Below are 15380 nucleotides of genomic sequence, written 5' to 3'. Positions count from 1 at the left end.
CTGCCAACCCAAAGCCCATTTTTCCCCTCCATCCCCAATTGCCAATTTTTCAATCACTCAATTGAACCCAATCAAACAAAAAATAAATCTGCAGAGGTTGGAAATGTCAAATAAAAATAAAGCACTGGGAATAGTCAGGAGGTCAAGCAGCATCTGTGGAAAGAGAAGCAGAGTTAACATTTTGGATCTGAGGCCCTTCATCAGAACTTAAAACCACTTCCCCACCTACCCCTACTCTGCCATCATCCCTGGTGTCTAATCACTCAGCCTGCACTAGTGGCATCATACCACCAACTTTCCAACACAACAACAATCCCCACCCCTCTCCTTTGTCTTTCTTTCTTTTCTTTCTAGTCCTGGCATGCTGATACCTCCTATGTCCAACGCCTGAGGTGAAGGTGAGATGGTAGTGTAGACACCAGTTACTTTAATGTAATGAGAAGACTGCCATACCAACAACTCCTAAAATATGTATCATAAAATCATTTGAGTCGTACAGTACAGAAACAGGCCCTTCAGCCCACCATGTCCATGCCTACCGTAGTACTTAACTATACTCATTCCATTTACCCACATTTAGTCTGTAACCTTCTATGCTTTGGTGATTTGGGTCACACTTGATCTTTCTTGTTCAAGCCCTGCAGCTGCATTTTTTCTTTGATGGTCAAGCTGCTCCCAGTGACCTGAAGTCTCTGTTCAATGAAAGGATGGTGACCATGGCTCTCCATGTCACATCCTGCGGCCCTGTCCCCAGCATTATCCTGCTGGCCTTTGACAACTGGTGTGCCACAGGCCTGGTTCACTTTTTTTGAATGGCTCTGGTAATTTTGTAAGAGGCATCTGAAAATGGACAAAACTGATTTAAGTAAAACAAAACAAAAATTATTGGGGGTGGGGAAATGTAACAAATTTATTTAAAATGCATTATACTGTAATTTGATTAAAATGCAATTCTACTTGGATACAAAAATAAGCAGAAAACTTTTCTGAATTTTTGGTGAAGATCAGATGGACAGGGTTGCCCCAGATACACCAACTATTAGCCCCTCAGCTTAGTGTGTTATGGAGTGCTCCTGGATTTGGTGTTGAGTTTAGGTGTATTGAGAGGTCAGATGCACCTGTGCCTGCATCTGAACTTGGTGTGTTCTGTACTTCCACACTGCAGCACTGGCGAAGTTCTGAACACGTTGTTGCACATATTGCAGTCAGTCATTGGTATCTTTGGAGCTCCTGCCTACCTGGCAACATGTATTTTCAGATTAAAGCCCAACTCTGCCATCTGATGCTTTCAAAGCTTCAGAAAACAGCCATTACAGCTTTCGTGTCTCCAGGGAGGATCCTTGCCAGTCCAACCCAACAACTTATAAGCCTCAGGTCAGGGTGCAGTATAGCTATTGTCACGAACCAGCAACAAAAGAAACACACTGAGTATGATTCAGTGTTAAAAACTATTTTATTAATCACTACTTATGATAATATGAAAAATAAAAGTAAAAATGTTAGTATGTTAGAATTCAAAAATGTTAAACCTTGAACGTTAACCCCAAAACTAAACTCTTTGTGTGTGTGTGTGTGTGTGTGTGTGTGACAAAGTCCAAAACTCCCAGTTCAGTTCCGCAAGCCATAAGGTGAAACATGAGCAAGGGCTTCTTCAACAACCACCGTTGTCTTAAGATAAGACATAGATGTAGAGAAACATAGAGAGTAAATACGAAATCCCAATGTTCCACGATGGAACCCAGACGACACTTCAGTGTTTACTCGGTAGTGACTCCCTCACCCCGAAAAGCATCCGAATCGTGGTCGTCCACACACAAATACCTGTTTCCTTCTACAGGTCAGCAACAAAGTGAACTCCACCGGATTACTTCCAACTTCCATACATGGATTTCAGTGGCAAACACAGTTATTGTTTCTCATCCATCGATAGAGAAAACAAGCAGGCTGGTGTCTCTCTCCCTTCTCTCTCTCTTCTTCTTCTTCTTCTACGTCATTATGTCCTTTATCTTCTATTGACGTAAGCACGCCCCACACACACACACATACACACACTCTCTATCTTAAAGGGACTTTCACTGAGTCCGTAACACTATAGGATTTGCCTACAATTCCAAGAGGAGCGATAATAGGATCCTTCCATATATATTGGGAGAAGGCTGGATAATTAATGCCCAAGTTAATTTTAAGTACCACAATTAACAGGTGTACCATTTAGACAAAAAGCACCATCTTTTTAAAGTCCCTTGGGGCTTGCAGAAGCTGATTAACAGTAAATTAATACATTTGATAATGATTGTGCTCCTTGTGGAAGCTTAAACTAATTGAATTGCATCTAAGTAAATTTGGCTAATGAGAAGGTGGTTTGTTTTAGCACCTAATCACACTTGGATGACCTCTGAACTTGGGAGATTTGTTTTCCTTATTTCATCTGTTACTGTTTAATGAGTTCTGTCTCTAATTGTATATATTACATACACACATCTATACTTGTGATCCAGACAGTCACTCTACTGCTTTGAGAGAACTGAAGGTCCTTTTCAATATTTGCAAAAGTAAACGAGTTAACATTTTGCCAATTACTATTTTCACCAGATAGAAGGCTGATTATTAAAGACCCAGTTGGAACAATGTTTTGTGTTTCTGTAGCCTCCACTTGAGGCCTGGGGAGTAGAAGCCCTAATTTATTGCCCCTAGGTACCACAGTGAATTGATGACCTGTTTTCTTTATCCTGTACAATTTCCATTCCAATCGATTTTGATGGAAGAGAAAATTAGATGGAGTGTGAAGCAGCCTGACTGATTAACTGTTGTAAAATTTCTCATCTACATAACTCTTTACAGTTCTGACAGTTAGCTGTAATTTGATTTGATATTAATTTTGGGCTGGCTATTGTTTAATTTTCTACTAAAATGCTGGGTTTAATATTTGTCCTTTGGTGTACCTCAGCAAGAAGTGGTAGGACAGGGCATCAAATCAATAATTTCTGTAGTGCTTTCCTACTCTCACTAGGTTCTCCTTACACAGACTGAGGGAGAAAAGGGGAATACGTCTCAGCTTTTGTTTTTAAGCTTACGATTCTATAAAACATAAAGCCACTTCCTGGATTTGTATTCATGGTTGTGGGTCAATATCCTAAAATTCCTTGCCTGTTGTTATATGTTAAATCGTACACTGTGGTAATTTAAAAGGTTCCACCCTTATCATTCCTTGCTACACCCCCTCCCATGATTTCCCTCAGCCCAGCACCTGAGCGCAAATGGGTATAGATAATAGAGTCATAGAGTAATACAGCATGGAAACGAGCCCTTTGGCCCAACTTGTACATGCCGACCATGGTGCCCATCAAGTTAGTCCCATTTGCCCCCATTTGGCCCATATCCCTCTAAACCTCTCCTTATCCATGTACTTATCCAAATGTCTTTTAAATGTTATCATTGTACCTGCCTCAACCAATTTCTCTGGCAGCTCGTTCCACTTACACACCACCCTCTGCATGAAGAAGTTGCCCCTCGGGTCCCTTTTTAAATTTTTCATCCTTCGCCTTAAGCCTATGCCCTCTAGTTTTTAATTCCCCTTCCCTGGGGAAAAAGACTGTGTGTGTGTGTTCACCCTATCTATACCCCTCATGATTTTATACACCTCTATAAGGTCACCCTTCAATCTCCTATGCTCCAAGGGATAAAGTCCCAGCCTGCCCAACCTCTCCCTGTAACTCAGTCCCTCAAGTCCTGGCAGCATCTTTGTAAATGTGGCTTAACAAGTGTTGTTTACATCACAAACACATTTTTAAAAAAAATTGAGATAGTGGCTTTACAATCAGAAAGCCCAATGACAAAATGCCAGAGGTCTCAAAATAAACGACCTACACACATTTTGTTCGGGAAGTTTGTGCTGTGGCAGGGGAAGTAAAGTACAACATTAATTTCTGCTCACCCAGACCCCCAAAAAATATAGTTTTGGGAACCAATGTTTGCACAGAAATTAAACTCTTAAGATTAGGTTTTTTGCTGAAATGGATTTGAGTTTTCAATATATAGTTATTGCTGGCCTAATCATAGCGCTGAATAAATATAATTTGTACTGTAAACACTAGAGTGCTTTGGGCATAACTCATGAAGTTAGCTTTAAGCTGTAGTATCCAGCAACATTTAAGTGGATCTATTTATTATACAGCCCTCAGTTTCTGAAGAAGTTAAATGTAGAGGAGAAGGTCAAGAGACTCAGTAATTTCTACTGAGCCATAGAAAGTAAGGGGGAGTCCTATGCAGGTGCTACTTTTGCTACCTCTAGACTTGCTATTCTAGTGTTCTCCTTCCTTCCTCCCCCCCCCCCCCCCCCCCCCCCCCCCCCCCCCAACAAGTACTTTTTACTTCCCCCAAACTTTTATAACATAATTATTTCCCTTAACAAGATGAAAAATTATGCTTATGTGCAAAATTACTTCTTGAGTTATCATAGTTGCACGCTTCCATAATTAATGTTTTGGCCATTTAGTAATTAACTGTTTGAGTAAATTACATTAAAATTAGAGTTAAAATCTGAATATTCCATTATAAAAGTAAAATATGTTGTGAAACATAGAAAGGCATTTACACAATGTATTATTAATCAATTTACCAATATATTTGATTTTGATTACATTATTCATCAAGCAATCTGCAATCCTAATACTTTATTATTAAAATTTTGGAAGATCCTCAAGTCTTGCCTATTTTATAGACATTTCTCCCTCAACAATAATCATTTCTCCAATGTGCTATCATATGAAGTAACTCGTCACATGGTAACACTCTTGCTTCTGAGTCAGAAGGCTGTGATTTCATGGGCACACTAGAGAGATGGGTGGACGGTCTGGGCTGACACTTCACTGTAGTACAGAAAGAGTGTTTTATCTGGACATTTTCTCTGTGAGATACAATGTTAACCTAAACTCAGGTTTGCCCTCTGACGTTTTTGTCAGAATTCATTGCACAATTTTGGAGAAGGTCAGAGGTGCTCACCCCACTGCCCTAGACAAAGCTCGTTTCTTGCCCAACATCACCCAAAGCAAGGTCATTAATTCATGGCCTCCTGCTGCATCTCTTTACCTTACAACAGTGACTTCAAAAATACCTCATTGGCTGGAGTGTACTGGGATGTTCCAATGTTGTGACTATAAGTACAAGGCTTCAGGATGAAGACGAGAGAGACTGCAGTTGATGGAATCTGGAGCAAAAAACAGAACACTGGAAGAACTCATTGGGTCATGCAGCCTCCATGAAGGCAAAAGATATGTCGACATTTCAGTCAAGACCCTGCATTACGCTTCCTTCCTTTATTATGATGTGGTTACCTGTCTCTTTAGGGAAGGGAAAAGCTGTGAAAGTTTGCTGTCATGAAGGGGATTGACTCTCCATTACTCTCTGGCTACTATTCCAGCGCTGTGGCCTGCTGACCTTACGAAGAGCAAGCCTTCCTATTTGTGGAGTGGATTATTTCAAATTTGGAAAATCTATCTATTTCAATGCCCGTTAGAGAAAATCTTTGAAATGCACACCAGACCGAGAAGGAAAAGCCAAGATATGTTTCCACTTGTGACTATTGTGAGCTCAAGGTCACAGTACCGATTTCTGATAGTGATGGACCTGCAGTAACAGCAGTGCCATTTTCCCCTTTCCAGTTTAGTCCACAGCATAACTAAAAGGATAACAGCAATGTTTGATAATTTCCTTGATTATTTAACACACAACCCAGTGCGACTAATGTACTTCTACATAAGAGCATAATTGTATAAGAAAGTGAAGCAGGAATAAGTAATTTGGCCCTTTCCACCTGCTCCATCATGGCTTATCTTTTGCCTCACTATTTCCTGTGCCATTCCCATACCCTTTGATTCCCTTAATATTGAGAAATCGATTAATCTCCTGACCTGAATGAATACACTGAGCCTTGACTTCCCCCTGTGAAGAGGGTTTCAAAGATTTGCTCCACATGGGGTGAAGAAATTCCATCTTGCCTCTTTCCAGAATGCCTGACCCCTTTTTAAGATTTCTTACACTGAACCTAAACACCCCAGTTAGGGGAAACATCCTGCATCCACCCTGTCAAGCCCACAAAAACTTTGTACATTTTAATGAGATTGCCCCTCTTCTAAACTCTAAAGAGTATGGGCCTAACATATTAAACTACTTGTACACAAAAACTGCCATCGTAGGAATCAATCTGATAAAAGTCCATTGCAAATCCTCTATTGCAAGCATATGCTTCCTCAGGCAGAGATAAGACCAGTACAAAATATTCCAAGTGCTGTCTCACCAGGGCCCTATATAATTAGAGCAAGATGTCTCTACTCTTGTACTCAGATCCTTTTCCAATTCAGTTTGGTTCATGTTAGGAACATATTTTCAGCTTGTTGGGATTTTCTTTCTTTCTCGTTATCTCTGATTTGCAGCACATGTAGACTGAATTTAAAAAAAAGCAAAGCAAAATCTATTTGTACTTTATCAGCTCACTGCAGCTGTTAACCCTAAACTCCTTCCCCAGCTCAATAGCAAAAGGTTTCTATTTCTTCATTAAACCTGTTCTGTAGAACCAGAAGAAGGGCTTGCACTGGGATGTAATATTGCAAAATTATTGTCAGCAGATTAACTTGGTACTTCTCAATTATTCCTAATGCACTGAAGGAAGAAAATGTGTTGGCTAGAACTCTGTAGGACAGCACAATTATGAGTGTATTGGCTGGTCCTTGAGCCATGCAGTGAAGGCAGTTGTGATAATGATTATGTGCACCTAATAGGACAGTTCAAGGCTTTAATCTTGGGTAAAAAAAATGAAGGAGACTGAGGGTAAAATTAAAAGGAAAATCTTTGGAAATAAGAAATGAAAAGTGCTAGAAATTCAGAATTTGTCAGCCAATATCTGGAACAAGTGATACTTTGAAAGTCCAGTGGAGGCTAGCGAATCGATGGGAACTGTGAAGACTTATTTATTCCAACATAATTTTGAAGATAATTTATGAAACTGATAGTAGTTAAGAGACCAAGTCTGAAAAGCAAAATAGTTTATTATAACTTACTGTAGATTGACTATTTGATCTTTTCAGAGATCTTAAATTGGTAAATTGATTTATTATTGTCACATATACTGAGGTACAGTGAGAAAAACTGTTGCATGCCATTCGTACAGATCATTTCATCACATCAGTACGTCGAGGTAGTACAAGGGAAAAGCAATAACAGAATATAGAATTAAGTGTTGCAGTTACAGAGAAAGTGCAGTGCAGGCAGACAATAAGGTGCAAGTCCATGACGAAGTAGATTGTGAGGTCAAGAGTCCATCTTAACATACAAGGGGACTGTTCAATAGTCTTATAACAGCAGGATAGAAGCTGTCCTTGAGCTTGGTCGTGCATACTTTAATATCTTCTGTCCTATGGGAGGGGGGAGAAGAGAGAATGTCCGGGGTAGGTGGGGTCTTTGATTATGTTGGCTGCTTTACCAAATCAGAGAGAATTATAGACAGAGAGTCCATGGAGGGGAGACTGGTTTCTGTGATGAGCTGAACTGTGTCCACAACTCTGCAGTTTTTTGTGGTCTCAGACAGAGCAGTTGCCATACCAAGCCATTATGCATCCAGATAGGTGTACCACAGAAAGCATCCTATAAAAATTGGTGAGGGTCAATGGGAACATGTCAAATTTCTTTAATTTCCTGAGGAAGTAGAGGCACTGGTGAACTTTCTTGGCCATGGCGTCCACGTGGTTGGACCTGGACAGGCTATTGGTGATGTTCACTCCTAGGAACTTGAAGCTCTCAACCCTCTCAACCTCAGCACTATTGATGTAAACAGGAGCATGTGAACAAAATGAGGTCTTGATGTCTTTTATTCTAAGTAAATGATTTATGTTAATTTTGCACAGGCAAATATGTATCATAGCACTAAATCATAGTCACAAAATAGACCTTTTTCTGCAAGAACTTTCTGATAGCTGCTTTAGCTATTTAAAGGCTATGTTTTATTGAGTGTTTATTATATTCCAGGCTGGGTGGGTTATAAGACTAGCGGACAAATTTTGATGAGTTTTTGAGGCTCCTTTGAATACTGGGCTGTATTGGAAGCCACATCCCAGAAATTAAGTTTTCTCATTGCTTATGGATTATGTCATGAGAAAATAGACCAAAGCAGAGTAATTTGTCATTCATTTTGGACTTCATGCACGTAGTTGTATATTTTGCGAGCAGAACATAGCAACAGTGTAACGACAATGCAATTTATGTTTGGCTTAATTAAAAGGCATACAGTTTGTTCCAGAAACTCTGCCTTTCCATTTGATGGGGATGTGGCAAGAATAAAATGGGATTAATAAAGGACCAGTGTAAATGGGTGCCTGATGGTTGGTATGGACTCAAGCTGAAGGGCTTTTTCCATGACTCTAGGCCAGTTAAGATCTTGCATAGGCCCAGCTGAGGCCTGGCTCTGGGTTGGTAATCAGGAATTTGACAAGTATTGTGAGGGGAGTGGGGTAGCAGCAATTGGGTAAGTGGCCAGAGGGATGTTGGCAGGGAGATCAAGTCTATGATTTAGGGGCCTTGGTTTGGATGAGGAAGGATGCGAGGATCAGTGGATGGGGGTGTGGTGTCTGGGCCGATGGGAGAAGCTGAGGGTGTTGACGATTGGGACTAGAGGCAGTGAGGTGGGGCGGGAGGGGGTTGGTGGAGATTGAAGGATGGGTTGGGGATTGGAGGGTCAGATGGGAGAAGAGTAGGTGGGGCATATTCAGTATTATTGGGAGTGAAGAGGAAAGAAAAACAAAAGGATGAAAGAAAAATGTGGGACGTACCTCTGAGATCTCAGCCAGTGCTCTAATTTGAAGGTGCTTTCTGGGAGTTCCCTACATCATGATTGCTCCCAGTATAATTTGGCTTAATTTCTTCCACAATGCTCCCAAAAGGAGCTTTGCACAAACAACATAACGTAACAAGTAGGGGAAGGCCATTCAGTGAGGATAAACTTTGATGTACAAACACAACTTGTGCTAGGAGGCCCTAGTGGAATTTCCAAAGTGACATAAAAAGAACTGGAGCATTAACTGTTAATTATCATTTTCACTTTGTGGGAACTTGTTGCTTATAATGTGAACGTTTCATTTCCTATGTTATATCAACTACTAGATTTGAAAAGTAATTCGCCTGTGAAATGCTTTAGATCAGAAAATGTGCTGTAATATCCACTCTTGCTTTCTACTGTGAATTTAGTATGTTAAGTAATATACAGTGAGGTGGGCAGCACCATGGCACTGCTGATAGAGCTGCTGCCTCACAGCTCCGGTAATCCAGGTTCAGTCCTGACCTGTGGTGCTGCTTGTATGGGGCTTGTACATTCTCTGTGTGACCACATGGGCTTCCTCCGTGTGCTCTGGTTTCTTTCCACGTCCCAAAGTTGTATGGGTTAGTAAGTTAATTATCCACTGTAAATTGCCCCTAGTGCAGGTGAGTGGTAGAATTGATGGGAAGTAGGAAGAACGTGTTACAGGGTAAATGAGCAGGGTAATGGAATTGCTCTGTGAGCCAACATAGATTTGATGGGTTGAATGGCCACCTCCTATGCCATAAGTAAATGTGGAAATACACAGGTAAGTATTGAAGCCTCCTATGTTGCTGTGAGGAGTGAGCTTCATGGAATGGAAGGATTTATGGTTTACAGAAGGAACTGGTTCCTAGGTGAGACCATCTCCTAGGATACCTTTCTCTGTTTGGATGGTGTGTTGGAATTCTTGGAAACTTGCTGTTCAATCAAAAGCTATGCATTTATAGTGTGATTAGAAACAAGAATGCTGAGAAACATACTGCTCCATACTTTGACCAGAGCAACTCAAAGAATAGTGAGTGGATGAGGCCTTCATTCTATGTGAGAGATGTCACAATTTGTCGATGCCTTCAGGAAAAATGGGGGAAATGTGGCGAGTTATTGGAGAAAGTGTTTTTATAAGACTAGATTGTATCATGAAGATTAAATTGACACAATTATTGTTGTATGTTTCACAAGATTTTTGAAAGAATATGATTCAGAAAAATTAACAATCCCCTAATGTGTTTCTTTCCCAGTGAGAACATCCTAATGGCTACTGGTTTGACAGACCCCAAGATGCAGGAAGCTGAAGGGCCCACTGAAGATGGTTCAGGTGAAAAGATTTATCAGCTGTGTGTATTTAGAAATGTATAGGTTTTTGCTTTGGTTTTTGTAGAAGACACTTTAAGTGCTGGGAGGGTTGAAGCAATTCTGGTAGGAGTCACAGACTAAGTTGGTGGCAAATGGATACTGTTCGTTGTACATGACTAGCACGGTGGCACCACAGCATAGAAATCCTGATTTAATAGAGTGCAGACTGGGGTCAAGCAAAGCTCACACCAACGCCCTTCTCAATCTTCCTGGCTGCAAGGCTGCCCCCATCTTACTGAGCTTCCCCCTGGTTTGGAGTCTACAGGAAAAAGGGGAAACTGGTCAAATTTGTTATCTCCACCCCAGAACCTGTATCACCCAAAGTCAGTCATTGAATTACGGTACACATTTGGTGCTTGGATCCAAGTCATCCTTCAATGAAGCAGATATGATAACACAACACATTCATCAGATGACAAAAGGGCTTCAACCAACCCACTGCCACCATATAGCCAACAATCCGCTGCCCCCATGCATCATTTTCCATGTAGGAGGAGCCACACCTCAGTGGAGCATCAATGATAAAATTTGTGACAGCTTACAGTGTACCAGCATGGCCTATAGCCATTTAAGGAAAAGTGTTTGAAGATCAAAACTTCAACCTCTGCATCAAGCTCATGGTCTGTTGAGCAGCATTGACACCTATGCTCTTACGCTTCAAAGGCAAAGGGAACTAATAGTGGACATCTCAAGTGATGGAGAGGTACCACCAATGCTGTCTCTGCAAAATCCTCCAAATCCAGTGACAGGGTAGGCAAACCAATGCCTTAATGTGGCCAGCAGCCAGGCTTTGATCACAATCAACCAGTTACAGTGCATGGGTCACACCAGGCAACTGACACTGAACCAAACATCATGATCCAGGCTCCATCCCACAGGAGATGTCCAGGAGAACAGGAAAATAGTTCAACTTGTTCTCAGTCTCCTTGAAAACCTGTATCACCCTCACTAAACCTTGGGAATTGTAAACTGTGACAGGTGAGCTTTGTGTGATTAATTGTATAAACTCACCGCTGCGTGGTATAAAAGAAGGGCTGCTTTCTTCATTGCCACACCCAACATATCAGGCATGCTCCGACCTCCGCAGAACTATATGCGCACACTGGTTAGGACATGTACTTGCATATCAATGATAAAATTAGGTCCTTCCCTTTGTTAATTAAATGAACTATTCAAATCCCTTAGTCTTTCTAAGACTTTATTGCAGTGCCTCCCCTGTATGAAGGAGGTTTCCACTCATGCAATGCATAGCGCTTAGCGATCTTTCACATGTTTGGGTGTTGGCTGTTGTGTTAATTGAGGTGGCTCATTTAAAGATTATCCACTTCAGGTTCACTGACATTGAATTGTGTTTTGAGCGTTTTGATGAATGAAGTGTTTAGCTTTATCAGATATGTGAATGTGGACCTTTCTGTGGTGGTAACTTCTAGTGATTGTGTATGTCATGTGGAGTTAGACATAGCAACAGTGAAGGACCAGTGATTTGGTTCCAAGTTGGGACAGTGTGGGACTGGGTTGGTAAACTACAGATGGTGTTGTGCTCAAGTCCTTGTCTTCCTTGGTGGCAAATATCACAAGTTTAGGAGATGTTGTCTGTGTAGTCTAGGCGAGTAACTGCAGTGTACTTTGATGCACACTGGAGCCAATGGGCCCTGTGATGGAAGGGATGGTTGGTTGTTTAAGTGATGGGTGGGGCACCAGTCAAGCAGGCTGCTCAGTCCTGGACGGTGTGATCTTGCAATGTGGTAGTTTCTTGCAGTAATAACTGTTGATCCATTGTTGCATCCATCTTCATTGACAGAACACCACTCGGTGCATGGCTTTGAGATGGCGGCTTTTGCGGAAATGGAACTGACAATTCTGCTCTGGGGAATGTACTATAGTTAGCAACAATTGCAAGTAAATGATCACCTAAGTGTAGATGTGCAAAACCAGCACTAACGTTAAACCACACTCCTTGGGATAACTCTGACATTTGTATAGGTTCTTGTAGACTTGACATTGTGGTTAGTTGGTAAATTGATTTTACATTCAATCAAACAATCTATTCCTGGAAGCCGTACCTTCCTAAACAATTATTTAATTTTCATGACCTTTTGAGTTACAACCACAGCACATTTTGGTCGTGACTATGGGATGTCATGGATTAATTGGCAGCACAAGCTATGAGAGGTGTAATCATGAGTTAAAGTACAAAATCTGTGATGTTCTTTGATCTTTTTTCCTTTTTGTGACTGAATTACTGTCGTACATCTGGACAGAATGATATCTTGCTTCATCGCAGCTTCAATTTCCTTGATTATAAGAGCACTCACATAATACCCAACACAATGTCCTGTTCAGCATCCACTCGACAAGTGGGGAGGATGTAGGCAAGGTAATCAGCACGGTTTAAGTGCCCTGGCTGATGCGTGATGTGGTAATCATACCCTTGGAGCTTGAATCATATCCTTGATGCCAGTGGGTGGTGTGTTGTTAAACAAACTGAATAGCTTCTTATGGTCAATCACAACTTGAGAGCTGTTACCGTACAGGTAAAACATCTCCTTCTCACTGTCTGTGAACAATGCTACTCCACAGGGGTTAATGATGAGTTAGCTGTCTTGCTTCAGTTATAGTATTGGTGAAGCCATATTCAGAATACTCTGTACGGTGTTGGTCTCCTCATTTATGGAAGGATACTAATGCTTTGGATGTAGTTCAGAGAAGCTTTATTAGACTGGTGCCTGGAACTTGTTGGTTGACTTGTGAGGAAAGGTTGGACAGACTTGTATCTGCTGGGGTTTAGAAGAATGAGAGGGGACTTCACTGAAAGCTATAAGATCCTAAGGGTGGATGTGGAGAGGATCTAGAACTTGGCATCACTGTTTCAAAAGAAGAGAGATGAGACAAAATATTTTTTCTCAGATGTTTGAGTTTTTGGAATGCTATCCATCCGGTTCATCCTCCAGGCCAGCTTAACTGCGACTGGCAAGCTTTGATTAATTGGCAAGCTTTGATTAAAGCCTCTGCAGCATGATATGGAACAATGGCTGCTTTCTTTATCACTACACCCAAGATACTGGGCATGCTCAAAAGAAGGAGCAACTAGAGCAGCACGAGGCATTCTGAGTCTCTATGACGGGAGTGGGCGGAGGCCACGTGCCAGCAGCAGAAGGAGCACACAATGTGCCCCACCAGTGGCGGTTTGCGGATCTCATAGAGGACTTTACAGCCATCTTGGAATATAGAGAGGTGAAGGAGAAGCGAGTCATTGTTGATCCCGAGGGTGAATCAAAAAATATAATGACACCGCAACATGGAAATCCCAATTATTTTAGATATTTTTACTTTGGGCTGTGTACTGTGCTCAACGGTACCTTCACTTCTGAGATGGTCATAGAATCATATAGCACAGAAACAGGCCCTTTGATCCATCATGTCCATGCTGACCATCGACTCCTATCTGGTCTAATCCCATTTACCAGCAGTTGGTCCGTCACCTTGGCGATTCAGATGTTTATCCAGATGCTGCTTGCATGGTGTGAGACACCTGCCTTCACCGCCACCTTGGGCAGTGTGTTCTAGATTGCAAGCAACTTCTGGATGAAAATGGTGTGGCAGTCAGGCCAAGCTTGTGCTCTCAGTACTTATTGATTTACAATATAATTAAAGATTCCTGAACTGGATTACATTTAGGATTCTAAATTAATTTGCTAATTTGAGCCATTTGATTTTTGCAGCCATTAGAAGCTACTTTTCCCAGCTGCACTGATGTAGGAACACAATTGTGATTTTAAAAAAAACATTAAAATTACAACATTGATGCACCTAACTTTAATTTGTACATGATACCTACTTTTTAATCATAACTTTTTTTAAACATGCCACTCAATTTTAATTGTCGTGTTTATTTACATCCTCTGCATCTACACCGTCAGGGCACCTCAGGATCTTGTATGTTTCAATCAAGGCCTAAGCTCCAGTAGATACAAGCCTAACTTGTCCATCCTTTCCTCATAACCCACCCATTCCATATACTAGCCTTGTAATCCTTCTCTGAATTGCTTCCAAAACATTAACATTTTTTCTTACTCAAGGAGGTGAATATTATGCACAATGAAGAACTCAATAATGTACTGTACAAAGAAATTGTTTGGTGGCAGTTAAATGCATTTGTTGACAAATTTTAAATGAACATACCCACCTCCTGCATATTTTTCTATATATTAACCCCAAATAAGAATTGGCTTCCAGCTTCAAGTGAAGGATCATGGCCAAGATACAAGCCTCCTTTTCCCTTTTCAGATGATGACTGGTCTGTTGGTGTAGATTTCCTCTTCTTGAAATTGATTTGTAACTTTTTAGGAAAGAAGAGGCTAAAGTTCAAATCACTCAAGAAGCTGTTTGTCAAAAAGAAAAAAAAGGAAATGATAACCCACCCAACAAAGAGCAACCTGAAGCAAAGTCAATCGACGAGTGACGTCACCAGTCCAGAATCCCGGACTCCAGATCCCGACTCTGAGGACGAGCAAAGGTATCACTTCTCGACAGCTACTTCTGAATTTTATCTCACCATAAATCATATTAATATTTCATGTCATTTGATTTCCATTTGTGTTGACAATATATGTTAATAATTTATTTAAATATTTGAGAAAATGACACCACAACATCTGCTCTACGTGCCTTAGTTTTGGCAACTAAGCTGGTAGACTTTAAGTGGATTCTGTGTAACGGGTTTTTTTGCAGTAAATTCTGCCCATAGGCTCCCTAATTAGCTTTATCTATCTATCGTTTTACAGAATAGAAATGCTGGATACAGCGAAGTATGAAAATTATTATTTTGTAACATCTCACAAAATGTGGTTTGGGTGTTTGTTGATTATTTTGGATCTTTTATTTTCTTTCGCAAGCTATTACCAATATAATTTCTCTAACGTACACCTCTTTTTTTTACAAATTGATTGTTAAATAGTCCACCATCCTTTCCACACAAATTGCATCAGAAGGCACTCAGTCAATGATCAGACATTGGCTTGAACATTATGACGATGCAGTAATAAAAATTGTCAGACCAATCAGTTTTAAAAGACGGCTTCCTTACTTGCTCAAGAGAACAGCTCCAGAAAAACTTAATGAGATTTAAATGACTCCCAGCAATTTTGCTCAGATTTGCTACAATGAGGAATGTTGATCATAA

General features: G+C 40.8%; 1 protein-coding gene across 1 annotated transcript in view; it reads left to right on the top strand.

Annotated features, from left to right (window-relative positions):
- The window catches only part of LOC127576265 (uncharacterized), a 58935-nt gene that overhangs the window by 17412 nt on the left and 26143 nt on the right, over positions 1-15380 (top strand). The window contains exons 2-3 of the mRNA XM_052026753.1: positions 10084-10160; positions 14546-14714. Coding sequence (XP_051882713.1) covers positions 10097-10160; positions 14546-14714 — 233 coding nt within the window. The 5' untranslated portion in view covers positions 10084-10096. The remainder of the gene's footprint in view (positions 1-10083; positions 10161-14545; positions 14715-15380) is intronic.

Source organism: Pristis pectinata, chromosome 11 (assembly GCF_009764475.1).
Source record: "Pristis pectinata isolate sPriPec2 chromosome 11, sPriPec2.1.pri, whole genome shotgun sequence".
NCBI lineage: Eukaryota > Metazoa > Chordata > Chondrichthyes > Rhinopristiformes > Pristidae > Pristis > Pristis pectinata.
Note: the sequence above shows the minus strand (reverse complement) of the source record. Positions and strands in the feature narration are given on the sequence as shown.